We start from the raw sequence: 27895 nt of genomic DNA, 5'->3' as shown, positions 1-27895 counted from the left end.
TTAGTCCGGGTACCCCGGCTGCGGAGCTCCCAGTCCCTACGCCCAAAACACCAGCACCCCACAAGTACCACCAGCACAGCGGGCTCCCGCCTCCCGGCCCCGGTACCACGGCCCCCCCACGGCCCGCGGGTAAGCAGCCCCCAGCCCCACACACCGGTCCCGCGCGCCCAACGGCCAGCGCGGCCTGGCCCGGCCGAACCCCGCGCGCCCAACGGCCGGCGCGGCCTGGCCCGGCCCGGCCGAACCCCGCGCGCCCAACGGCCGGCCCTCCCCGCCGCCGCGCACCTGCCGCCCGGCGGCCTTCCCGCCCGCGCCGGCCGCCGGGCGAGCACGAACCGCAGCCCTCTCCTCCCCAGGGCGCGGACAAAGCGGCCACGACGCACCTGCTCCCGGGGAGGCGGGGGTGGAGGAGGTTCTCGCCCTGCCCGCCCCCATCTCTGCGCCCACCGGCTCCCCTCCCCGAACGCGACCGTCCCGCCTTCTTCGGGCCGGGCGAGCCGCAGCACAAGCGGAGAGGTGCCCCAGTGTCTTTGGGGGCTCTCTGCTACACGGGGGGACCCTACGCCCAGCCCGCCCCCAGCATCCACCGAGGGAAACAAACTCTCGCTGCTGCTGCACGCTGGCTGGATCCGCAATGTAAACAGGCCGGAGGGAGGCACAGGCGCCGGCTGCCTCCGCCCGCTCGCACCGGTGCCCGCCCCGCCTTGCCCGGGCGCTCACCGTAGAGAGGCGTGGAGGCTTCTCCCTTCCTCGCCATCGTCTCCCGGTGCCCTCCGCGCCGGCACAGCCAGGGGCCCGGCGCCTCCGCCCGCCGCTCAGCGCGCTCTTTGTTGCCGTGAAGGCATGAGAGGCAGCAGCGGCCGGGCAGCCTCCCGCTCCGCTCCGCCGCGGCCGCTCGGAACACCGCCCGCGCCCCGTGCTGACCCTCCCGTCCCGTCGGCTCCGCGGCCGACGCCTGCGCCGAGCCCGCGGGGGCGGTGCCCGAGCCGAGCGGGGGGGCCGCGGGCAGAGGGGGCGCGCCGAGGGCAGGCGTAGGGGCGGCGGGACGGCTCGCAGCCGGACCGCACGCCCCCGCCGCGGCGCGCCGCTGCCCCCTCCTCGGGACGCGCCTCGCTAACTTCGCCTGGGCCCGGCTCCCGGCGACAACTTCGGCAGCCGGTGGCAGCGGGCGCCGTACCTGGTGGGGTCCGCGGCGGGGAGGTCTCCATCCTCTCCCCCCGCCGCCAGGCGCTGCTTGGGAGGAGCGCCCTGCCGCGGAGCGCTGGTCGTTCCCCCGCGAAACGCGACTGCCAGCAGCCGGATCGGCTCCGGCGGGGGCGGCGGGCGCCCGTGCCGCTGCCAGGGTGGGAAGGCTCCCCCTTTCCGTGCCCGTGCCCTGAGCCTAGAGGTTTTGCCGCTGGTAGGAAGCAGACAGCCGGTCCTGGAGCCGCTTACTGCCCCGCCGGCCCCGGGAGCGACCTTGGAAAGCGCCTCCCGCCGCGGCCCCCGGCGGAGCTGTCCGGGCCGCCCGTGCTGAGCTCTGCTGGCCGGGCCGGGCCGGGCCGGGCCGGGCCGCCCCGCGGGGAGCAGCCTCTAGCCCAGGCGAGGAAAGGGCATGAGCTCACAGGGGCTGCTCAGAGGCCGAAGCACTCTGGTACGCTCACAGAGAGCTGGGTTTCCGTCTCCTCCTGACCGGGAGGAATTTTAACACTTCAGTTTTGGTTCTGGGCGGGGGCATTTTCATGATTCAGTCGAAAAACAGGTTCAGTCCTGACAAATACAGGTTGCTGGTCATAAACTTTCCTTCAGTTGTCATCCACCTCCCTTTGTTTTATCTGAATGGGGCAATGGCCCCTTAAAGAGCAATTAGTCTGATTGCTGAGATTCTTTTTCAGTCGTGAAAGCCCAAATCATCACTACAGCAAAAGGACACTATATTCAGATGTCACATTGCTATTTATCTATTAGTCTGTTGTTAGGGAAACATCACTAAGTCCAACACACAGAACATTTTGTATTGAAAAGATTTTGAAATAACCCTATGTAATTCTTGACAGAAGTGCACCTGTAGGCCATCATTTACATTTTTGCACATGAGCAATTTGAGGAAAAGGTACTTTCCAAGGCTTGGCAAATAAAGGTACCCTTTCAAAAATTGGCTTAAGACCCTCAAAAGCACATGATTATTTTATTTATGACTAAAGTAATATGCATAGATCATGGAAGTTGTTATTATGCTTGTACTGAAACATAAACCAATCATATATGTGTTAAAGGCAGTGAGGGTATGTGCCTCCGCAATCAGTGCAACATCAGCTCTTGTAGAGCTAGCTGCCTTGGCTAGTTTTAAGAAAATTAAATCAGGCATATGTAGCACCTTATCCATCCTCCCAGAGGTCTCAGTTCAGGCCAATTGCTCTGATAATTACTGAATTTCACATATGCAGTTTTGTCTGCTAGTAGTGGAAGTACTGGGGGAAGTTATTTTGCCCTCTGCATTAAATTGTGAGGATTTATTTGTCCTTCTAACTTTTAAAATGAGTAGTTGGTTCCTCCAGTTACCCCATTTCATCAGAAGACTACCTAGGCAGAGGTTTATGCATTCTGTGCACCACTGGTGGTCTGCAAAGTTAATGAGAGTTCTTTCTTAAACCTAGTCCACATATCCTCTTAAGCCACTTACCTGGTCTAGCTACCCAAGATGCCTGTCTGTGTTCCAGGAAACAGATCCCATGGATCCCGTTTCCTGATCTGGAAAAGGGATGACATACTTTGCTATCTAAGAAGAAATCCTTATTTCATCTCAGTGTTGATGACTAGGAGAACAATTCAGACAATCTCACCTACAGAAAGAAGAGCTTCTTGTGTCAGAGATTGAGTCAAACGTGAGAAAAGCTGTGTAGGACAGCTTTGTAAGAAGCAAGGTGGTAGGTTAATGTCTTCTGGCTCATTCTGATAAGGCATGGCAACCCGAAGGTAGCAGGGCATGACAGGATTTGCTAGTCAGAGCTGAAGCAGCATTCTCAGAGAAGCTTCAGTATTACTCTACAGTGCAGTGTTATTCTGTTCCCTCTGTGCAGGGGGGTGTATCTATATATAGCCTCCTTTCAAGAATGGACATTGGAATCTCAACAAACTCCACAATAAAAAACATAGGTAATGGAGTTTGTATAGCCAGTCCTACAAATAAATACAGAAAATATATTATAATGTATCATGTATTATAAATAGTATATATAATATATAGCATACACAATATATTATATATATTGTGTGTATATATTATTGTGTATATATAAAATTATACATACTATATAATATAGTATTTATGTATTATGTATTGTATTTAACATGTTATATTTAACATATATGCTATATATAACATATAGCATGTTATATATAGCAGAACATATATGTATGTTGGGCTATGGCTAACAACCAGAAATAAGCTTTTACTTACACAGCATTTCCAAGTTCTGACAAAAAAAAAACCTCACAGGCACTCTAGCAAAGTTTTTTCTTTCTTTTCATTAGGCTTTATAGGCCAATATAAAATTAGGATTCTTATGATTTTTTTAAAGAATAAAATAATATATAATATTAAGAAGTTAGTATAGAATCCTCCAGGAGAAGAAGTAACTTTTGACTTGGTTCTGACTATCAGAACCAAGAAATAACTTAAACATACACTAAAAGAAGAGAAAACTTGCTAAAAAGGATTAAAAAGGTTAGAATAGCGCTAAAACCTACATGAGTTAGAGTTTTTCAGGTAGATAGAAAGCTATGTAAGGACACCAATTTGAGACATAGCAGATGAGAAATGGCAAAAGGAAGCCAGTATGTCTAGACAGGAATGAAAAGGACAGCTGTTACAAAAAAGGAGGAATCTTTTGATAAGTTAAAGTTGTGTTCAAATGAGTAAATTATAAAGGATCACAAAATTTGGCAGGTTAAATGTGAAAGCACAATAAGGCAGGCCAAAAAAGAGTTTGAGCATTAATTTGCAAAAAGTGCGGACACTAAAAATAATCCTTTTTTTAAAGGCCAAGAGCAGGAAAAGAATATGCAGGGCCAATATATTTTCCTTAAGCCTCCTATGCATATATAGACTTGAAGGTGATAAACATTTTGGAAATTTTTGAAAATACTTCTGATGAAAATCCAGAAAACTGCAGACTGATAAACCTCGCCTCTGCATGTTGCAAATAGTGGAAACTACAATAATGCAGACAGATTTGGAATATATGATATATTGGGAAGTATGATTTTTGTAAAGAGAAGTCAGGGCTCACAGAACTACTGGAGACCTCCTAAGGAGTCAGCAGGCATGAAGATGGGGGAATACAGCTGATCTTCGGGTTACTTGGATTACTGAAAACATTCCACAAGGTTCCTCATCAAAAAGTCTTAAGTAAATTAAGCCACCATAGAGGGAAAAGAAGAAGTCTTTTTATGGCTAAAAAATGTTAAGGGATGTTAGGAGTGGCCGTCACCTCTTGCAGCTCTGGCCCAGGACCTCTCCTGCCCAGCTGCTGGAGCCCAGGCTGGTGCTGGGGGACCCGGGGTCTCTGCCCAGGCAGAGGGACATGCATGCCACCTTCCTATTTGCAGGTTCAGCCAGTAGCGAAGCTGAGCACGTGTCCTAGAGACACACACAGAGGACACTGACTTGGCCGGTCACATGCGCTGCCACAGATGAGGCACTGCCTTCAACGGTACCTACACACAGGACCAACATTTAACATAAGCACAGGCAGCCACGTCCCCTCCTCCTCTTGGGCTGGCAGAGACAAAAGGTCACTAGTGCAAGCACACACACAAGACTCTCTGGATGCACAAGCACATGCACATTCGCGGCCCCTCTGTCTGCCCAGTACCCCTGCCCTGATCCCAGCCCTCTTCCTGCCTGCCTCAGGGGCCACCTACTTGCTGGCTGGTCCAGCTTGATGCTTGCTGCAAATGTGTAGCACTCACACTCATCCCACAGGCACTCTACACTCACAGGTCACCTTGGATAACAGCATGGATCCTTGCCTGCCCGATATCCCTGTCTGGACCCAGCGTCTCCTACTCACCGGCGAGTCCAGCTTGAAGTTTGCCAGTGAATGAGACGCACACCCACTTTGGGGAAGATACTGGCACTTGCCATCCTCAGCAGCCAGCATCAGGCACATGAGCTGTGACCTGCGGTCCCACTCCAGCTGCTGGCACTGAGCCCCTCACTCGCCTCACCCACACCAGTCCCTCCCAGTAGCAGGTTTTTGGTCCACGCTGTTCCCGCCTCAGCAGCCTGCTCCAGTAGCCGACACTGAGACCTCACTGGCTCCAGTAGCTGGCACCACAGGCCGGGGGCACCCACATTCCCAGTCTGATTCCATTTGCTGGTGCCAAATCCACTCACACAGGACCCTCAGTAGCTGGCACTTCATCCTTACAACACACATACACATGGGATAGATAGCAAGATTACAAAGAGAGATAATTAAGAAAATATTTAATAAGAAGACAGGATTTAATAAGAAGATTGCGGTGATCAGGTGCTGGGCTCAGTCAGACAAGTGTACTGACTGCCCTCTTTTACACAACTGGTCCGTTTTATACCCCATTCTGTCTGTTCCTCCTTTGTTCCTCCAGATGCCCTTCCCCTGCACATTCCTTTATTAGTTTGCATAGCTCCACAGATCCCTTTCCAACATTCTGGACCCTCAGGTTTGCATCCTTATCAGTTGCAAAAATCAGTTTGCCTGCAGTTTATTGAGAGCCAGTTTGTTTCTTGTCTTTGTCACTGTTATGTTTGCCTGTCAAGCTTGTGTCTCTGTATTTTGTTTATGGCTTCCCACTTTTTCTTGGTATCCCATTTGACAAGACCTTTGATCAGATAATCTTACTGAAATAAACATTCCCTCATCAATTAGTGTGACTGACTGGGTTTGTGTCTCATCACTGCCTCCCTTACCATTTGTCAGTCAGGTCTGTGTCTCTTTATGTTCTTGTTTATGGCTTCCTCCTTTTCCTGTTCTCCCTTTTTGCATTGAAAACGTTCTTGACTGGATACCCTTAAAGGAGCAGACACTTTCCCTCCACATACCCTTACAAAAAAAATTTTTTAAAAATTTCAAGACTAAACAAAATTTTTTTACAGTGGTGGGGTCACCCATGGAATCTCAAAGACTTGTGTGTCAGGACTCTTGCTGTTCCATGTACTCATCAATGATGTGAGAAAGGAGAGGAACATTGAAGTGGAAAATTTTGATGCCGATAGTAAGTTATTTATGGGACTGAAAGAATTTCAGATAAGCTCAGGGTAGATAAATGTAAGATGATACAGACAAGGGGTGCAGAGAAATAATTAGATACAAAGATGAGCTTTGAGTTGACTATTACATCCCAGGAATCATATTTTGTTATCATAGAAAATATATGAAAATTTTCATTTCAGTGTTCAGAGATAGTAAAAAAAGAGTACCAGAAAATAACAGAAAAAGATAACAGAACTTATGCTCTCATCCTTATGCAAGAACATGAGCCACTTCATGATTCTGATTATTTCGCCACAAAACCAAGATATTGTAGAAAGTACCCAAAGAGGATTATTCAGCTTGGAAAAGAAATAGCTAAGGGGACATCAAGACATTTTTCTCTTAAATCATTGACACAAAGAGGATGACTAGGGACTGATGGTTCACTGCCTCTTCCAATTCAAGCAGTATGGACAAAAAATGAAGTCAGCAGATGTCAGGTTGAAAACAAGCAAACCGAAGTGGTTCTTCATAGTGTAAGAAACTAAGCTGTGGTTCCCAACACATTCAAAAAGAAACTGGTCAAGTTAATGGAAGAGACATCCAGGAAGCGTTATTAAATACAAAGGCATCACCTCCAGCTCAGGAAACTTCTAAATTGGAAAAATTTTGGAGGGTAGAAAAAAAAAAATTGAAAAAAATATCACTACATTATTGGTAAATGCTCTGTTCTTGAACCCTTCCCTAAGCATTCTTCATTGCAACTGCCATAAACAGGATACTATACTAGATGGACCTTTGATCTGACCTAGTACAAGGCTTGTTACTTCCATGGCAAAATAAGTTTCAGCTATCAGTGTCGCAAGGGGCCTAGTCGATTGTCACATGAATGTTAGATGAAAGTCTCAGCCTCCACCTTTTTGTGCCCACATTCTCACTCCCATAATTCTTCTTCCGGGATGTCCAACACAAGACTTCTCTCTTTGTTTACTTTTTCACTGCACATGCCTCAATAGGGCTATAACCTCAGCTAGTCTTTCTGAACTCTACCTTACGCAATTCAACAACAGCAACATTTGTAATCGTTATTGAATTCTGTCTTTAGTATGCGGGCACAAGTTCTGTCAGCTGTTATGGAAATTGAACGCTTGTGATTTAAGGCAGAATTTACTTTGGGTTTTGTCATTTGCTGCACTTGCTAAAAATAATTACACAGGTTTTACTATAAAATTAATGTCTACATTGTATCTTACGTCAATACCCATTTACATGGTTAAGTTCTTGTACGCTATTAAATGTTAGCAGTGGTATGGTCTTGCATAGCCACAACTGATATTTTCTAATATAAATGTTTATTAAAATCCAGCCTATAAAGGTCTTTCTGCAGCGCCCCCTACTGTCAGCGAGCCGTTAAAGCGCCGCTTATGCGGAACTTCACGTTACATTAGAGGGGCTTTGCCAAAGCCACGCACACCTCTGACAAAACACTTTTTTTATGACTTTACTGTTCTGGTATCTAACCTACAAGTGTTAAATACGTTGGAGATATGTATCTGGGCATTTATTAATATACGATTCTAGAAAAAGAAATGTACCAAACCACCTAGCTTGAAGATTTTTTTAGCTGCTAAAGTGCCTGCTGCAGCATATTTCAATATGATGATTAAAATTGATTTAGTGCTTAAATGTCCTAGATGCTTCCTTTACACATAGATAGGCCTTACCTCACTATTTTTTTTAATGATTAACTTGTTTATATTTCACACAAGTGAAAGCCATGGTTGTCCATGTAAGTACTTGTTTCTTAAAGTAGTTAGTCCTGAAAAATCCTAAAGTGAATTTCATCATACTTTGAAAAAAAATCAGGACAGGTGATCTTTATTCTAAGGCATAGTTCAGAAGTTATCTTCTGAGCTTTCCATTGACCTTCAGTGTCTTCAGAAAGTCATACAGGCCAAAATTATTACAAGATGCAACTGAATGGTTTTTATTTGTTCTCAAGCTTTGTATATCTGTCCCTTCTTTTTCTTTATAGTTCATGTTAGATAACCACATAAATGTAACTCAGTATGTTTTTATGACATTAAGGAAAAAAATATTTGATGTGCTTATGTATAGTAGTCAAATTAAAAGTCTCCAAGACTTTGAGCAGATATGGCTTCGTAATTTAAAAAGATTGAAAATTTGAAATGAATTAATGTTTGTGACACCCAGGAATCAAACAAGCTAAAAATATACTTGAAAATATTTTAATTCAAGCATCATATTAGCTTAATTTTTAGAGAGTTCAAAGGTTCCCATATAGGTGTTTTCCTTTTTTTTTTCCCCCTAAATAAATTTATTGCTTTAAAGACCATGAAAAAGCTACAAAAAAACCCCCCAAGACAAACTACAAAAATTACATAAGTTTGCAACAGAAGTTTAGGAAAAAAATGTTTGGTTTAAGATGTTTTAAGTTACTATTGTAGCAGGAATCAAAGAAAAACAAAAAATATTTCATCATTTTATTAAGAAGAAGTTGCCATGCTTGTTGCATTGCACTACATTGAAAAGGATTCTACTTTGTAGATCATGAATTCAGGACCTACACGCTAAATTTTACAATGTTCGTTTACTGCAGTAGCTTCAGCAACTTGCATACATAAATCACTGCAGAAAATTCAAGTTGCTCTCTATTGCTAAAATGAAGGTTCATTAGCAAATGCTAAAATAGTTTGTTGTTAACAATTAAAAAAATAAACTGTAAAACATTTGTAACTACTACTAAAAAAATAACACTTCAGCCTAGAATACAGATGCTAACTTTAAGGAATGGGCTGTATTGTGTAATTTAATATTCTTATTGTGTTTACTTGCTAATTTATACATTTCAGCAATAAGCATCATGTATTCTAGTGGTTAGTATAAAAGAGAGTATTCTAGGTTAATAATGCAATAAGCTGTGCAGTATACCATTTTTACTGTAGTAAAAGTGATCAGAGGAATAATAAGTAAGAAATATGACAGAGTAGTAAGGGTTTGAGAAGATAAAAAGGAAAGACAGATGCTGTATTTCTTGCTTCTGTCAGAAATGCTAAAAATGCTAGATACACCTAACAGAAACTTCTACCTATTGTCACTCCTTACGTAAATATTTTGAACCTCAAAGTTCAAGTGGTTCAGGCTTTGACAGATAACCTTGCCATCTCTCTTATCCCTCTCTTCCCAAATACTTAGTAGACACGGACCACTGACTGGAGGTCGCCCGTGCTTTGAATTTCCCCCTCCAGACTGGCTTGGTAAAACCTCTGTTGACAAGACATTGTCAAAAAATTTCTCATTCACCTACCCAAGAAGGAGATGTGAAGAGAGGTAGTGAGAAAATGATTCGAGGGAGTGGAGAAAGGTGAGGAAGGGTATAGCTTCATCATGGCAAGCTGCATTAACTAGTGACCTTAATCAAGAGTTGGTTCTAGTACCTTACCCCAGTTGCTCCTGTTATTTAGCAGAAATCTCCCTGAATACCTTTGTCTTGGCTCCATGCACTTTCCTTCCTTTTTCTGGAACTTCTTCTGTTCTTTAACCTCTACAACACTGCAGGAGATCACAGATAGCAGCTTTTTAATACAGAAACTCGCTTCTAGAAAGTATATAGACACCTGTCTTCAGAGGCAAGTATCAAATTTCACATGCGAAATTGTGAATTACATTCTATTGTAAGGCAAACCTGGAGAACAGCAAATGTTAAGGTGTATTCCTGACTCAATTTCCTCAATTGGACAGTTTCAGACAACTGCCTTCTCAGGCTGTGTCTACATGAACAGTTTAGTTCAGGTAAGGAGTGTAGTTTTGAGGTGAATCTCCCAATTGTCCCCACTTACTGCACCTTATTTGATTCACAGAGAGATTTCAAAGCACATGAACTGAATTTTGGATGAAAATAACTGGAAGACATGATCTAGGAGTGCACCTAATGTGCTCCAACCACTTACTAGGGGGTATTCCGTCTAGCCCAAAGCAAAAACCCTCCAAAATGCTTATCAGGTCTTGAATCCAACCATTTCACTCTATAAATCCAACAGTATTGGTCTGCATTACTTCCTAATGTCAACATTCCCTTAGTGTACTGAGTTATTCAGTCTCTCAGCCTTAGGGATGTCCTCAACCCCATTCCAAGCTGTTTCTTCGCCTCAGTGCTAAAAGGAGCTTATTTACTTACTGAAGGGTTATGGATCCTGATCTCAAAGGCACCTAGAAATAAAGTCTCAATTCTGAGCACTGTAGTATTTAAATCCATTCCTGCAGCTACTAAATATGCTTAGTGTATAATATCCTTACAGGTGTTCAGGCACCTGACTCAGTCAGCTGGAGCAGCTTGTTACCTATGAGAGTGTATATTACCTACGACATCAGCTTTTCGTACAGATTCTGAACCCATCTGCCCATCTTTAGAATTTTGGTGTGTGTGTAATCCTAGTTAGAATACACATAGTAAAATCCATGCTGTGTATCTAAAATTAAACTTTTAAAATGTTAAAATGAGATTAATATATTTCCTTATATATCATCACAACAAGGGCTGTTGTGATGATAAATCAACTGAGGAATACAGAGATACTATGTACACACAAACCATACAAATAATAGATAAATAATATATGAATAGCAAATGGACTGCTCAGTAATTAAACTCCCACACCATATTCGGAAACATGACCTGTGGAACAGAACCTTATATAAAATGGAACACAAAATGCAGACTTGAGTCCTGATATTTAAAAGCCCTACAGCCATACAATCCAGTGGTATGGTGTACTTGAAACTAGATTTAGAACAGGAAGAACATACAAAAATCTTCGTGAAATACTTAAGTAACATCAAGTTATAAATTATGCTTATGCCTTTTACTCAACTACCCTTAAAGTACAGGAAAAGAAATCCACTGATATTGGAGTGAAAAATCAGTAGCCTGTGCACTAAGTCAAAGCTGCTTACATGCCTCCATTTGGTAAATGCCTGGAGTCATGCTGGTATAAAGCCTATATAACATTACAATCAGCTTATTTTTAATCATTTGATATATATATGCCAAGAAATAACACTTACATGGCTAGCTTCTTATTGAAGGGTTTCTTTGGTATTAAGTACAAAATCAATACTCTCAACTGTCAGAAACAAAACAAACAATTAAGAACAAAACATACCAAGGCGATGATTGCTAAAAATATTTGGGACACCTTACTTTGAATTGTTATGCAAAATAAAATGTTATCCAAAATCCAGCTCCCCGAAAAGTGCTTTATGTGTTGGTAATTCTGTTAAAATTTCATACCAAAAAAGGTCATTCACAGATAAATCGAAGTAGCTATTTGTCTTATTTTAATAAAACCATAAATAACACTGATTTACGACACTGAAGAAATAATATTCGAGTGTATTTTATGCACTGCAGATAGTTTACAAAATCAATGCTTTTGCTTTAACATACAGCCAGAACTGAGAGCATTTATAAGCACATCTTACATAACTATCAACACAGTACACATCACTATGATATCTCAAATTAAGAACGGTATTAAAGTTCACATTTGTATGACAATCAAATTTTAAAAGCCTAGCTATGCCAATAGATTGTGTTCTTTGTAGTTATGAGTCTAGTAGTTCTTGGAAAGAGACCAAGTCCAGGCACAAACTGTTTTGTGCACAGAACAGAAAATTGTGACAGACAAAAAGCGCACTGGAGCTGGGGTTGAGCAGGGCCAATGCACCAGCCCCAGACACACCTCCAAAACAGGAGTTTATGATTCCCCGAGGGGCAAAAATATACTAGAACAGGTCACGGGGACTTTTCTGCTACCAGGGAAAAGACGTAGGTGGTTGGAGACAGCCCAGGACACTTGGTATATAAAAAACAAATTGGCTAAGCCTTAGGCAAGCTTCTCTTCCTGCGGTGCACGCTCTGCTGTGCGGGCTGCCTTGCTGGGGAAGGGTCAAAAACCTCTGCCTGCCACGAACGGGCCCGTGCCTTCCCCGGGCCTTGGGGAGCAAGCACTAAATGAAACAAACTCCCCTTCAGCTGGGCGGGGCAGGCGACTGCCACGCCCGGACCCAGCCTCACCAGCCCGACCCTACAGCGCGGCGGGCCGCTCGCCCCCGCCGACCTCCGCCTGACCGCGGACAGCCCCAGGACCAGGCTCTCCACACAGGAGCCGGGCGGCCTTCGCGCGGGGATAGACCACACCGGGCCGCGGCCGTGGCCCGGGCCCGGGCCCAGGCCCAACCCCCCGGGCCCCTCTCGGCGCTCGCCTAGGCGGGCGGCCTGCGCGGCACCGCCCGCGGCCGCCCGAGTGCCCCGCCCCGCCGGGCACCGCCAGGAGCCTCGGCGGCCGCCAGGCACCCCAGCCGAGATGTCTGCGTGGAGGGCCACTCGGGTGAGCGGCCGGGCTGGGCCGGGCCGGGCCGGGCGGCGGCGACGCGGCGCGAGGGCTTGGAGGACATAAGACCCGGGGGGACAGGACGGAGCGAGGCGAGGCGCAGCTGGCGGCCGGCGAGTGGAGGCTAGGCGGGCGGCAGGCGCTGTGGTGGCGGGGAAGGGCGAAGGGCTGGAACTTCCGCCGGCCTCGGGGCCCTGGAGCACGGGCGGCTGCAGCGGGGCAAGCCCCGCTCCCGCCGCTGTGACCGCCCGCTCCTGGCCGTGACAGCTGCAAGGCCGAGAGGCTGCCCCGGAGGGCAAAGCCGTGCAGGGCTGCCCCGGAGGGCAAAGCCGTGCAGGGCTGAAATCCACTCACTGTTCTGTTTTTCCCGTCTCCGCATTATTATCTGTGAGTTTGTGGCCATAATTTTAATGGGCTGAGGGGGTGTTGCCATCTGTTATTCTTTAGCTGAGTTGTTGCACAACCTTGGGGCTCTAAATGTGCCAAAGGCCATGCTGCGAAGCGTTCAGAAAAACCCCGTGTAGGTCTGGCACCTCCTGCTTCCCACTTAAACGGTGGAGATGGCTTCAAAACATCAGGGCTTATAGTTCAGGGTATTTTATACAATGTAGTTCCTTAAGCACACCTAGCTGTATTACCTATGCTAATTTTTTAAAATATGTGATGTATAATAGTTGTTTTTCTTAAGTACTAATGTTCTGCTATATTGAACCACCAATAACCTCCGAGCTTCAACCTAGAAAGTAAAAATTATTCAAAACTCAGGTATTACCTTGTTTGGCATTTACACAGGCCTTTTTCTGGTTTCCCCATTTTCAGAGTCATTCACGAGTCTGAATTAGTTGAAGAGCCCTTCGTCAGAGCTTCCTGGCAGCAGTGTTATTTTGCCCCGAAGTGATGCAGCTTGACCATGTGTCCAAAGTGTTGCTGTGACAGTGTCAGTGAGGGAGGAAGTCTCTATCTGAAGCCAGTTGGTGTTTTATAGCTCAAAAGTAATGCTTTAGGCAAGGGAAGCAGACAGTTAGTTAATGTCTACCGTAGGGCATTGGTATTTCAAGTTCAGCCTACTGACATGTTACCCCAGCAACAAACTGCTCTTGACAACTCTTTTCATTTTTGTCCCGAGTTATGTGAAGGAGAATAAAGGTTAGTGACCTCAACTTATTGTTGTCCTATTTTTTTATGTGATGTGCAGCTTTTCGAAGAAGTTCTGTAGTTCTTTTGGCATTAAGGTAATAAAGATTGCATCACTTCCATGTATATCCATGTCATACCCTTTTCCTGACAGCAGATTATTCTAGTGTTAGTCTTGCCTGTGTAATGATCATGTTTCTAACTGTGACAGAGCTTATGCAATAGTGCAAGGAAAGGCAATAGGAGTTGCATCTGAGCATCACTAGCAGTAGCTTGTAACTGAATCTAACTGTTCCTCTGAGTCAAGCAATAGGAAAGGTGACAGTAGACAGACGGTCGTCCAAATTCTTGCATGTAGCAAACTGTGATCCTTTGTCACTTGATCACTCGTGCAACTTCCAGCTATGAATCCCACCTGTCCAGTTCATATTTCTATTTGTGGGGGGAATGTTGAGTTTTTCCAGAGTAACTATCAGTATTGACCTTGCATACTACTCTGGTACAAAAACCACAATAGACATAAGTTCTCTCGTATAAATTTGACAGCTGCTTTCATACAGGGTATCACTTTTAGCATTAGTTTGAATTCAGTACTTTTTCTAGCGTAGACAAAACTTTTTGGTGGCAAAGCTATGTATGGCTCTGTCGAGGGCTGCTCCTTAAAAAAAAACAAAACCAATTATTACGATCATGTGGCTTTTTTTCAACCTCATCTTGTCTTTTTCCAGATAAAATAAGGTATAAAACATTCTGAAGGATCTTTCTAGATGTTTGTTGGTATTGTTTGTTTGTTTTGTTTTTCTATATAAAAGTGGTAGCAGTAACACAAAACTTAGCAAGATACCATTTTGCAATGTCTGTGGCTTGTGAAGACTGGAAATGAATAATATATTGCCTACTGGAAAATGCAACCCTGAACTATTAATAAACTGACTTAACAGTTCATTATTCAATTATGTCATAGCCTCCCCCTCTTCTATGCCTAGCAGTGGTCTTTCTGCATTTCTTCACCTTTCAACTTTATAGATGTTTTCAGTATCCTCTGGAAATACTTTTTTCACTGTGTTGATACCTATTATTGCCTGTGTTCTTCATGCTTCTTGTGGTGTGACCTTGTAACCATCTCTGCATAGCATTTTAAGAGCACAGTTATCTACCATAACTTTATTTTGAAGCTACTTGTTGACTGTAGCTTTCTGTAATGTCCTTGTCTTCCAGAGTTTCCAGTAAAATGTCTGGTATTTTTGCACTATTATGATTAATACAGTTTTTTTAATGTTATGAAATAAGTGACTGGTCTGATCACGCTTTTTTTTCTTTCTACATTTTCACATAAGAAAATCAAGAACAAACCTTTTTCTTAGTGTTTAGGCTAATTTGTTTTCGCACAGTATTGATTTGGGTCTTTCTAGAAATTTATCCAATTAAATGTTTTTCACTTTTTTCCCAAACATTTCAGAGATTCATAACTACTGAAGGATGAAAGAGAGTAAACCAACCTTTTAAAATCAAATTCAGACATGTTTTTGCACAGTATTAAGGCATTCTGAAAATAGCTGTAACAACAATATTTGTGCGCACTAAACTTAAGCAAAGAAAGCATTTACAATGAAAAAGAATAAATTTGTGATAAGTATTAGGAAGAAAAATAAACTTCAGATAGTTTGGCAGCAGCTTATTAAAAGAAAGCAGACATGAGTCTGGGACATTACCAAAATATTCTGATAGATATTGGTTAATAGGTTGTTTTTAAACTCTTGCTAAACCTGCATGTAGGTAAACATTGGAGAGAGAGAGTATTCACTATTGGGCAAGAAAATCAGGTTTTATAAGTGTGTGTATAAATGAAAGATATATTGCTATGTCTCTGTGAACATAAATTTTAATTATGCTTAATTATTTCTAAATAATCAGTTGCGCAATACTTAAAAATGGATACGGCAGTTCACTTATGTTCCGTGCTGTTAAAGCCTGGGATTCCTGGTATAGCTGTCAGTTCACGTGAGCGCTGCTTGCCACAGGAACAAAATTTAAGGTAGCCAAGAATTCTTTTATCACTGTAGTAATTGTATTATACTTGATGTGATATTGTTTCAAAAGAGGGTTTCTACATTTAAAGTTGTGCTGCAGTCAGGCTGGTAGCTTTAGGAGACTTGAACTGTATAGATCTTACACCTCATGTTCTTTTTCTCTTCAGCAAATGCTTCAAACCATTGCAGGGCATGGATGGAGGTCACATTGTAGTAAACCTGCTCAAAACTTACATATAGGCAAACCTGGAGCTGGCTTTAGCTTTGGTAAGTATTACAGTTTTTGAAAGAAATATAGCAATTCAGGGCAAATTGCAGAGTTAAAAAAAAAAAAAAAAAAGAAATCCTGTATTGCATTTCAACATGAATTTAAAATGAAGGTGTTTATTCTAAATAGGTTTCTATTCTTTTTTTAAAAAAAAGTTTGGAAACCAAAATTACTTTATTCCTCAGCTCAGGCAAGTCGGGTATGTGTGTAGTGTTTATAAGATTTTCTTCTTTTTTTAACTCATGTCTGTCTTAAGCTTTTTTCCTTGCCAAAGTGTCTTAGCTTTGAATAATTATCTCACATTGCTGTTTACAATGTTAAAGTAACTAAATGTAGTCATAGTTGAACTTGGTTATAAGGAAATGTTATAAAGAAATTCATCCTCATCTTGGCATATTATACACATAAAGCAAATTTAGTGGGTCAGCAGCTAGATGTTTGAAACTGAATAGGCAGGATCTTTGGACGACATCTGCTTCCTTCTCTTCCTCCAGTTAATTAGCACAGCATTCTTCTTGTTTCTTTTGGTAATACATTTTATGTTACACAGTCCTCTCTACTCCGTTTTCAATATTTTGTGGATAATTTCGTCAGAAGTAAGTAAGTGCATTGTAGGTGTTGATGAGAGAACAGTGGAGGTTTTCTCCCAGAAGAGGAAGCTGAGCTTTTTTGCTTCCTGGAGAGGCCCAGGAAGTGGTGGTTTGGGTTGTCCTCTTGTTTACACTCTTGTTTACTCTTTTCTCATAGTCTGACAACTGGCAAAATTAAACATAGTAGAGAATTTGTGACTTTTTTTTTTTTTTAAATAGAACTTACTGATGAACAGAAGGAGTTTCAAGCTACTGCTCGTAAATTTGCTGTGGAGGAAATTATTCCTGTTGCTGCACAATATGACAGAACTGGAGAGGTAAATCTACCATAGTGTAAGGGAAAAAATAGACTTCTATCTTAACCTGCATAAAATTTAAAATGTTGATTGTAATGAATCAGAAGGTGATTTTTCCCTGTCTATTTCAGTATCCTCTTCCACTTATAAAACGGGCTTGGGAACTTGGTCTTATGAATGCACACATACCAGAAAGCTGTGGTAAGTAAACATTCTTTTTAATCTGTAAAATGAAACAAAGAAAAGGCATTAGATGAGATTTTTATGTGTAATTATGGGTTCTGTATAAAATAAACAGTTGCATACTTGAATAATCTAAATTTAATCAGTAGGCAGGTTGACACATACAAGTGTTACTAGGTATGGATGTAATCAGGAGACAAATTAGACAGATTATGATTTAGTAATTTATGACCAGATTTTCCTACCGTGATTACAACTGCCTAATGTTCCCCTGGTGCACTGTGTCAGCTGATTAGGCAGAGAAATTAGAAGGTCATATTTCATTCTAGTCTCTGACACAGGCTGGAGCAATTTAAGAGTTTATTCCAGAAGGACAGTTTTCCAGTTTAGATTAGGTGCGGTACAGCAGTGCTTTGGCAGTGTTTAGGTACATGAGTAACCATAGAAAAAATGTAAATTATTTTCTTTTGCATTTATATTACCTGAAAAGGAAGTTAGGGAAGTGTCCATAGCAGACCCTTTTTTTGGAAGACTAATCAGAGGGTATATCTTGTATCAAAAATTTAATAAACGAGGTTAAGGAACAAAGAGACAAAAGGAGCAATTGTGAGGACCAGATTTATTCAGCCACGAATTCTAGAGAAACTAAAGGCTGAAATAGCTGGACTACTGCAGTGTATAATCAGTTGGTTATTGAATGAAAAATTGCAAGTGGCAAATTGGACACCATTGCTTTAAAAGGTCTCCAAGGGACGTCTGGGAAAATACATACTAGTAAGCCTGATACACCGTGTAAATTAAGAGCAAGTAAGATGAAGTACAGAAATAGTGGGCACAGATAAACATGATATGCTAGAGAGGGATTTTTGTGAGAGGAAGTCATGCCTCATAAAATCATTGGAGTTCTCTGAAGTAGCTAATAAGTGTGTGAACAAGGGATGCCTGGTTGATACAGAATGCTTGAACTTCCAAAATGAATTTTAAAAATCATCAGGTTTCATAGTGGAAAAATTAGCAGCACAGCCTTGCTGGGTCTTGTGCTATTTGGAATATCTATAAATAAACTGGAAAAGGGGGTCAATATTTAGGTGATAGAGTTTGGTGATAATACTAAGTTATTCAGTGTAGAAAAGGTGAGGCTGGTGCAAAGAGCTGCAGGAGAAGGTCATGAAACTGAGTGACTGTTAAAATGGCAAATGCAATTCAAAAAAGGAAGAGTGATGCACATGTGAAGGGAAAGAAGCAACCCGAACTTCACAGAGAAATGGTATCTTCTGAACGAGTTACTGCCTCTTGAAAAAGAGATTTTGGGGTTTATAATATATAGTTCTGTGAACGTCAGCATAATGCTCAGAAGTGGTCAAAACCATAAAATTCAAGGTCAGAAGGGACCTTTAAGGGAATGAAGAAAAAAGCAGAAGGCATAATTCTGCTGCTGCCTGAATCCAAATTGCATTTGCCTCTTTAATTCATTATGTAGTCAGATCCTTCCATCTCAAAAGAGTATTGTGGAAATGGAGAAGGTTCCTAAAAGGATGACAAAGATTATAAAAGATGTATCTTCTGTGTGAGATGTAGCTTCTGTATGAGAAATTACTAAAATGTCAGTGTCATGGAGAGTGTGAAAAGGGATTGATAGTCGACTGTCCTTTCCAATATAACTAGAAGGCATCAAATTAAGTCAGCACATGGCAGGTTCAAAATAAATGAAAGGAGATGGTTCTACACACGGTGTGTAGTTGATTTGTGAAACTCATTGCCCTTAGATGATATTGATGCTAAAATTTTACATAGATTCAAAAAGAGATTGGGCAAATTCACGTAAGAAATGTCTGTCAAGGGTTAGCATAACAAAGATACCAAAGAAAGGTATCTCTTTGAGAAAGTCACCTGAAGGCTCGGGTAAATATTTTTGAGGAAGTGTAATTGTATCGGTTTTGTATTTGTATGTACTTCCAAAGTGTTGGCTTCTGTCAGAAATGGGTTACTGAGTCGGTTGTGAGACTAATACGGACACTTTTTTCCCCCCAAAGTGCTGTGGTAGCTCAGGAGCCCTTTCTCTGCTTCCTAAGAACTCTTAATTCTCAAATGTAAAGTAGTCAAAAAATTCAAGTGGTACGTTCTTGCTACTTTGTGCAACCTGTCCCACATTAATCACACAATAACCCTGGAACTATTGTATGTAATTTTCAAATCACCTGTTACTCTTCTGACAAAACTTTATTTAAAAAGCTTGCATGAGAATGTCTAATCAAACACGGTACACAATCAAATGTATGTGGGGGGAATACGTTTTTGTTAATTAATTTGTGTAAATCACTAATATGTTACAATTTAAACCCATTTTAGTAAATGAAATATTTCAACTGTAGGTGGTCTTGGCCTTGGCAGTTTTGAAGCATGCCTTATTACGGAAGAGTTAGCTTATGGATGTACAGGGGTTCAAACTGCCATTGAAGCAAATTCCCTAGGGGTAAGTTCTGTCTTTTCTTATGTCCCTTAAACTAGAATCTGTGCACTTTAAAATGATGGATTAATGGTCTAAATATTTTCTTGCAGCAAATGCCAGTAATCATTGCAGGAAATGAGCATCAGCAGAAAAAATACTTAGGAAGAATGACAGAGGAACCAATGATGTGTGTAAGTATAACTGCTACACTGTAGAATGTTCCTAAACCATATTAATCAGTATTACTCCTTTCCTTCCCCCCTCTCCCCCCCCCCCCCCCCCCCCCAAACCACTGACATGTACTCACAACTTAGCCCATTTTGGTTTGTAAATAAACAGTGGCATTTACTGAAAGTCAGGGAATAGCTAATGAGATGCATTCAATAAGCCAATAGAAGATATTACTTGGAAAATTGTCCCCATCCTAAGTCACTTACCAAAAATTAGTATCTTTTATATCCCTTTCAAGAGGGGGTGTAGGCATTTAAGAAAAATACAAGGTTTGTATAAGGAGAAACTCAATTTGGATGGAAATTAAACTCTATTTGTGATCTTAATTACTATATAAGCAGTACTTGTTACATAGAAAGAAGTAAAGATTCATGTGCAACGCATTAAAATCTGAACAACTAAGCCTCATAAAATGAAGGACACAGTAAACATAAAATGCTACTCAGTGCTCTTATTTTCAGATTTTAAAGATCCTCAGCTTTCACATCAGTTTGTGAAGCCTGAGGAAGTAATGACTTCCGGGTTACAGAATGGTTCTGTTTGATTAAAAGTCAATTTTATGTATTATTACGGATTTATAAAGAAAATTAGCCCATATATGTTTGGATTCTTGCTCAGACAGCTGTTGTGGGGTTTTTTGGGCTGGGTTTTGGGTTTGGTTTTTTTTTTTTAATTTAATGGTTTGGGTTTTACCATGCAGTTCACTTAAATGTTTTACAGATCAGTTTGATGCACATAGTCTGCAATAATTTGTGGTTGCCTAAAAATAGAACTTTTATTCCTCAAGGTTTTGCATTTTATTTTCTTCTAGGCTTACTGTGTAACAGAGCCTGGAGCAGGCTCTGATGTGGCTGGTATAAAAACAAAGGCTGAGAAGAAAGGAGATGAGTATGTTATTAATGGTCAGAAGATGTGGATCACAAACGGTGGGAAAGCAAACTGGTGTGTTAACTGTTAATTCATGTTATATTTTCTGTAGTTATGTTATATAGTGGCTTCCCCCCCACCCCCAAAGTTAAATTCTTTAAAGATCTGTTATAAATCTGAATGTTCATTGTGTTTCAACACACTACAGTTTAATCTCTGACCAGTTTATCAGGATAGGATATAAGAATGCAGTCTCAGTGCTGTGCAAAGCCTAAAAAGGAAAATGAGCGATGACATGACAACTCCTCACTCAAGAAGGTCTCTTAAATCTTGCTGACTATCAAACAAAATTGATTCTGCTTTTTCTTCAGGGCAGGACAGCAACAGTATGATTTAACTTGCAAAGTACTCAAGAGGCTGATATTACTAGCTACCTTGCTTTGTAGTTGCGGTGATTGAGATCAGTTGCTTCTGATTCTACTAGAAACACTTCTCACTTCTATGAAGCTAGATACACTGTTGTGGTGTTACATTTTATTTTCTGAAGGGAAGACATTTTCGAGCTGTTAAAAGAATCCAGATACTGCTGTGGTCTCTATGGACACCTCTTTCATTGTGTCTCACATCACACTCATTCGCAACACACAAATTCTTCTTAATTCAAGTGGAAAAATTTTATACGTTTATCCAAAAGCTGAATTTTCTAGTTATTTATTTCCTTGTTCAAGGCAGATCCATCAAAGACAATCTACCAGATATCTTTTGACATTACCCAACACCATAAATGTCGTTTACAACTGTTTAATTTCTAAGAGAAATACTTACTTACAACTTACACTTAGAAGAATAAAGTTAAGAACTTTGAAATCAGGTGATAACATTTTGCATGCAAGAATGTATTTCCTAAGCATTAATTTTTATGTATGTGCTATGAATAGGTTTCTTTTGTACTATTCATGAAGCTGATAATATCATAAAGACTTACAATACATGGAAAAGGTGGAGAATCTTTGCATGTTGCATGTTGATCTGAAGTAATTTTATTAAATGTTACGACATCTTGAATCTTTGGAACTTCCTCTCTCTCGCTCCCTCTTAGTTTATTTTTTGGGAGGGGCAAGAAAAGGGTTGTTAACTTACAGATAGAATTTATTATATGGTAGAAATGCACATAAAAACATTTAAAATGTTAGCTAAAAAAGTATCTGGTTGTTAATTGTGAGGATAAACTGCATCCCTCTTCTTTGTTTTACAATAGGTATTTTTTGCTAGCTCGTACCAATCCAGATCCAAAAGCTCCTGCAAGCAAAGCCTTTACTGGATTCGTTGTGGAAGCAGATAGCCCTGGAATCCAAATTGGAAGAAAGGTGGAGACTGTATCTTTTATTTGACAAGCCAGGAATTATTGTTCAGTTCTAAACCAATAATGTAACAAATTACCATTAGAGAAAAAAGACTGTTACGCAACTGAACATTTTCATATGCTCATGTACAATGATCTCTTCATTTTCACAACATACAGAAACAATTCATAAGACATACTTAATTATAATCTTATTAATTCAGATAAGGAATTATTTAGAATGGACTAAAGTAAGATGACTTTGAACAGCTGCAAAAGAATCTTTGAGAACTATTTTATTAACAAGTGCCAATAAATGAGAAGTAGTATGCCTTGAAAGGATAAGAAGCAAGTTGGACAATTTTAACCATAAATACACACACAGTGAGCTTTAATTTTAGCTGCTGCTGGTCAAGGAAGAGGCCTTGGAGACACTGGTGCTAGTTCTCGCTTTTTAAAAAAAAAAAAAAATTTCCTATTTTTAGTGGTAGGCCAAACTGGATGTTGAACATTAGGAAAGGAATCTGAAAACTTGAAAAGCTCATTTATTTATTTACTTGTACACCGGTACTGCCTGCATATTAGATTCTTTACTTTTTCCACTCCCATCTCAAAGGATATAGTTGAACTAGAGAAAGACGACAAGACTGATTAGAGCTACAGAACTGATTTCATATAAGAAGAAAGTAAACTGCCCAGCTTAGACAAATTAAGGGCATGCTGGTCTGCAAGTGCAAAACTAGTATTTGTCATGTATATGGTAATTTTTACATGAAGTGTTTTGGGGGAAAAAAGCATACTTTGAGTAAACTAAAGAATGAAAACGTATTGTACCTTTGAATAATCCAATTTAGTTGCACCTCTGTAAAATTCCTTTTTCAGGAAATGAATATGGGTCAACGCTGCTCAGATACAAGAGGTATTGTCTTTGAAGATGTGAGAGTCCCAAAAGAAAATGTATTAATGGCTGAGGGAGCTGGCTTTAAAATCGCAATGGGAGCTTTTGATAAGACCAGACCACCTGTAAGTATCAGAAATAACTTATTTATAAAATATAGTAGGAATTTCTGACTTCTTATTCTGTTCCGTATTCAATTCAGGTAGCAGCTGGTGCTGTTGGATTAGCAAAAAGAGCACTTGATGAAGCTACTAGATATGCTTTGGAGAGAAAAACTTTTGGGAAAGCAATTGTTGAAGTAAGTGGAGTGGGGAGGGGGGAGGAGAGAGAGAGGGAATATAAATAAAAGCTGTGTTTTCACACCAGATATACTACTACTGATTTTTTTGAAGGTTATTCCTTGATTTTTTTCGTTCCTTAATTTTTATATTATCTCTCTGCCATTTTTGCGTTTCCAAGTATATAGGTCAGCACCATTTAAGTAAACTTAGCTATGTGGTAACTTCAGGAATTTTTCTATAATTTATCAATGATAATAGTAAAAGCAGAGAGAAAACTCTGCCCCAAAACCTGAAACTCATGTATTATCAGGACATACTTAAGTTCTTCAGTGCTAATAAACAGGGATTTTCAGGAAAGGAAAAAACCTCTTGAGGTCTGTGAAATAAGATGCACGGTATTAATACTAATAGAATACATTGCCAATCACACCACTTACCAGTTTTAAAGAAATATTAATAAACAGCAAGGTAAATACCAGTCATAAATAGTAAAGAAAAACTTCATAATTCAGTGTTTAATCCCTATGACTAAATGGATTTGAGAATTAAAAACTTGAAAGTCTAATTCAACATACAATTATGAGAGCCTGATCCATATTCTGTATTAAGAAGAGTATAGTTTTCTTGGATGTCATAGAATTTTAAGCGGGCAATGTTAACCTAGTTTATTTCATCATTCATAGCACCAGGCAGTGTCTTTCTTGCTTGCTGAAATGGCAATGAAAGTGGAACTTGCTAGGATGGCTTACCAGAGAGCTGCATGGGAAGTTGATGCTGGTCGCAGGAATACCTACTATGCTTCCATTGCAAAGGCATTTGCTGGTGACATTGCAAACCAAGTAGCTACAGATGCAGTACAGATTTTTGGAGGAAATGGATTTAATACTGAATATCCTGTAGAAAAACTAATGAGAGATGCGAAAATCTACCAGGTAAGTAAAAGAGAGAATGTGATCTTTTATAGTAATGCATAAATTTTATATAAAATAAACTAATGGCTACTTATTTCAAATCATGATGTATACATATTAAAAAAAAAAAAAGTTTTTAGAACAAAAGCAATAATCTTTCAATTTAAAAAAAGTCATTCAAATCAGGCAAATTCTTGCATACAGAAGTCATTGCAGTGGACCAACAACTCAACCCACATAAGAGAAATAAATTATGTGGGTTTCTCCTCCCCCCCCCAATGTGGTAACTCTGAAATTCTTGGATTCTTAATTTTGAAGCTTTTGAACTCTTAGGAAAAAAAACACCGTAGAAAAACCTGATCAAAATACCAATGCTTGCTTTGGTATTCTGTAAGTAGAGATGGTTTATATATAATGCTCTTCTTGAAAACCTTCAGTGATGGAAATCCTCTGACCTTCCATATGTATCTTGGACTGGTGCCTGCCTATAGTTTAGCTTTCCTCTCAGCCTGAACACTAAAGCAGGTTCTTCACCTTTTTCCTCATAAAGTGTGGTGGGTTTTTTTTGGTTGGTTGCGTTTTGGTTTTTTTTTTTTCCCTTTCTGTTTCCAGCCTCTTCATCATTTGTTGCTGTGCTCTAAACCTTCTGTTTGAAACTTTGGTATCATAAGCTGGGTAGAATACTTTGGTTGAGATATCCCCAGTATTGACTATCATGGAATGATTCTCTTGCATGTGTTGTATTAACAGAAGTGTGACACAACCTGGAGTGATCAGCCTTTTCTTTAACAACAAAACCCACTCATATTTACTCATGTTTAGCCCATAGTCACCCGTAATCCCGTTTTTTTTCTGCAGTGTTACTGCCAAGAAATTATTCCATGTCACGTCATGATTCTTCTATTAGCATATACTATGCTACAGTTCTTTATTCAGCAAGAATATTTTAATTGTGTTTAGCAAAACCAGTAATCTCTATCTTTTCACCTCCGTACGACACTAATAGTGACTAGGTAAAACATATCAAAATAGATGATAGCAAGAAATGCATGCGGACCATGACCTGTAATGTAGTTAGCTGTAACAGCTGTCACTCTTAAGATTCTAGGTAATTAATATTTCTCTTACAGCTGACTTTAAAATGAAAACTATTATTCTCACTAGCCTAGAATTTATGTTTCTCTATTTAAGGAAAAACAACCACTATTTTGGAATCTAAAGATTCTTAGAACTAATTGCATTCCTGTGAGTGAGGAAATGAATGATTAATTGAACTTTATTATGATTGGGCTTTTTTTCCTGCCAGGTTGCATGCTTTTCTAGAGAAAGATTGTGTGAGGGTTAGAACTTTATTTGAAAGCTGAGATTGATTTCACAGGATCCCAGTTATTTAGATTTTTCCATTACACTGATCCATCACAAATACATGGCTAAGTAGACTTTTTTTAATTGTTCAGATTAATCAGATTTAGTATTAATTTTTCTGTGTTTTTCTGTTGCACTTCATCCTCAAAAGAATTCAGGAAAGGCTTTTGTCTTTAAAATTATTTTGTCCATGTCTCTTGATTATACCTTGCACTTCACTGTGCTTTACTGTATTGCTGCCCAATTCCAGATGGTATATGCTTTTGGCATATGTTTCATGTACAAAAACTTGGTTTTCCAACTTCTCTTCCATATATTTGATCTTTTTCAGTGTTACACAATTCTAATACTGTGTTTACAGGTAACATTTTTACATGTCCTTACTCTGCTCTAGGTTTCTCTGGCTACAAATCTAGGCTACTCTGGTAGAAACTCTAACTTAGTTTCCTTTCCCAAATTTGGAAAATTTCCCTCCTTTAATTGCCAGTGATTCTTGAACCACTTCCATTGGCTTATAAACCAAAACCTTTCTTGTAATTACTTAAGAAGATTGTGAGTTTTGATGTCTTTACACTTAAGTTTCATGGCTGTCTTCATCAGCAAGTAATTTAGTGCAATAGGAGCAGATTAGTAGATTGCAGGAATAGCTGCTGAGGCCCCTACAACTACACCATAAGCAGTTTGGGCAGGCTGAGTTCATAGCAAGCCTGTTTGGTCCCTTGGACTGTATGTCCCCGATGTGGATGTAATTGTAAGGGTCCATCTGTAGGCTTGGACCATTATGTCTTCATTAGGGATTGGTGAGTATTTGGTATATAGAGAAAGCAGAGCTTCCATTTCAGTTTGCTCCAAAAGGCACCTGGTATTCACAAAACACAGTCTGCTTTATGAACTGGATCAACATGGGGTAAGCAGCAGCAGTCAGAGAATTCACTCTGGGAACGAACAACAACTTCTGAACCAAAAAACTAATGTGAACACAGGTTATAGCGTATTTATTTTCAAAAAGCTTGGTAAGGTTCTTGGGAAGATTATTCATGTAAGCGAATGAGAAAGTGAACTTGAGCCATTTGTCAAACCAAGTTCTGGCAGAACTGGGAGCTGAAACACTGAAACCCCTATGTTGCCTCAGCCCTCGCATTACATTGCAGTATACCTGGGGAGCATATGGCCTCCTTCGGCATTAGAGCTTCATATATGCCTTGCTGTCAGCAAACAAATAGAACGGAGGGATGATGCATTTTCTTCTACAGTCTGTAAGGATACATGATTAAAAAAACAAAACAAACCCAAAACTCTATAGGAGAGAGTACCAGTTAAAAAGAAGCAATGGAAATAAATGTATCAAAGAGAACATTTGGTACGACCTTGAAAGGCTAGTCAAAGAAAATACAACACTTCCAGCACAAGTCACCTCCTCCCCTCCACCTATTGTCTTAAATCCTACTTTGTAAAACCTAAATTATGTATTTTCTTCCTCAGATAAGAAATTTTCCTCATCCTTCTTCACCCACCATGTCTCTTTATTTTCATGAGAACCTTATTGAGTTTAGATAAGAGCACCTGAGAGAACAAGACTGTCTCTTAATGTCTTGTGATTTACTCCATTTAGCCCACTGTAGTTACTCTGTCATACTGGAATTTTCTGTTTTCTCTGTCTTTCTGCACATCCTAATCCACACTGGATTAGTGCCGTGAAGGTTTAAAAGTGTAGATCTGTTAAAACCTTTTAAAAAATCATCAGCTAACATTATTGCAATTCTTCTTTTCAGATTTATGAGGGAACAGCTCAGATTCAAAGGATGATCATAGCTCGTGAACATGTTGGCAAATTTAAGGCTTAAAGAAATGCATAAAGTGTGTCTGGCACTGCTGTAGTGTTCTGTGTTCTCATGGAAGAGGATTTTAGTACATTTCTCAATCTATTGAGATTAAAAAGACATGGAGGGGAAAAAACCCCCACGACTTTCCTTCAAAATCTTTTTTATTCTGTATGTTATTAAGGACTACTTCTGTTCTCCCTGTCCAGTCCCTCACTTCATTCCTGACTAACAAGGCTGATATTTTCTAAACATTCTGAATTCCAAAGTGATTGGTCATTCAAAGACGAAATGGGCAAGGAATGAGAACCTCACGATGCAAGCAATGTTTTCTCACTATAAAATTAGATGATCAGAATGTTATTTCTTACAGTCATTGCTGCATTCTAATAAAATTTTTTTTAAGAGAAGTGTGGTTGGTTTTTATTAATTTTGCTTGTCACATCGCTTAAATTGTATTTTGGGTAAGTTGTCCAGTGTCTAAAGTATGTGAATAGCTGTACTTCAGTTCCTACTATGCTACTGCTTACAGCAGCTGAATAGCCTTTCCAGTTCAGCAGTATGAAGGCCTGCGTTGCTGTTGTCTGCATGTGTGCCTG

The 27895-nt window shown here is 40.5% G+C and overlaps 2 protein-coding genes across 5 annotated transcripts in view; one reads left to right on the top strand and one right to left on the bottom strand.

The window, feature by feature from the left end:
* The window catches only part of SLC44A5 (solute carrier family 44 member 5), a 116997-nt gene extending 116110 nt beyond the window's left edge, over window positions 1–887 (bottom strand). The window contains exon 1 of the mRNA XM_076339880.1: window positions 721–887. Within this exon, the coding sequence (XP_076195995.1) occupies window positions 721–757 (37 nt within the window). The 5' untranslated portion in view covers window positions 758–887. The remainder of the gene's footprint in view (window positions 1–720) is intronic.
* On the top strand, window positions 66–27706 carry ACADM (acyl-CoA dehydrogenase medium chain). 4 transcript variants are annotated; one of them, XM_076339885.1, is made up of 13 exons: window positions 12592–12628; window positions 13451–13777; window positions 15963–16062; window positions 16873–16970; window positions 17081–17150; window positions 19505–19605; window positions 19692–19772; window positions 20624–20754; window positions 21938–22046; window positions 22904–23044; window positions 23122–23217; window positions 23884–24132; window positions 27249–27706. In XM_076339885.1, the coding sequence occupies exons 3-13, from the start codon at window positions 15966–15968 to the stop codon at window positions 27318–27320; spliced, it is 1245 nt and encodes a 414-aa protein (XP_076196000.1). In that variant the 5' UTR covers window positions 12592–12628; window positions 13451–13777; window positions 15963–15965; the 3' UTR covers window positions 27321–27706. The 4 variants fall into 4 exon arrangements, with proteins under 4 accessions (XP_076196002.1, XP_076195999.1, XP_076196000.1 ...); XM_076339887.1 differs by lacking the exons at window positions 12592–12628; window positions 13451–13777 and adding an exon at window positions 66–129; XM_076339884.1 differs by lacking the exon at window positions 13451–13777 and having other exon boundaries at window positions 12542–12628.
* Window positions 27707–27895: the final 189 nt, after the last annotated feature.

Source organism: Aptenodytes patagonicus, chromosome 5, assembly GCF_965638725.1.
Source record: "Aptenodytes patagonicus chromosome 5, bAptPat1.pri.cur, whole genome shotgun sequence".
In the NCBI taxonomy this organism is placed as follows: Eukaryota; Metazoa; Chordata; class Aves; order Sphenisciformes; family Spheniscidae; genus Aptenodytes; species Aptenodytes patagonicus.
Note: the sequence above shows the minus strand (reverse complement) of the source record. Positions and strands in the feature narration are given on the sequence as shown.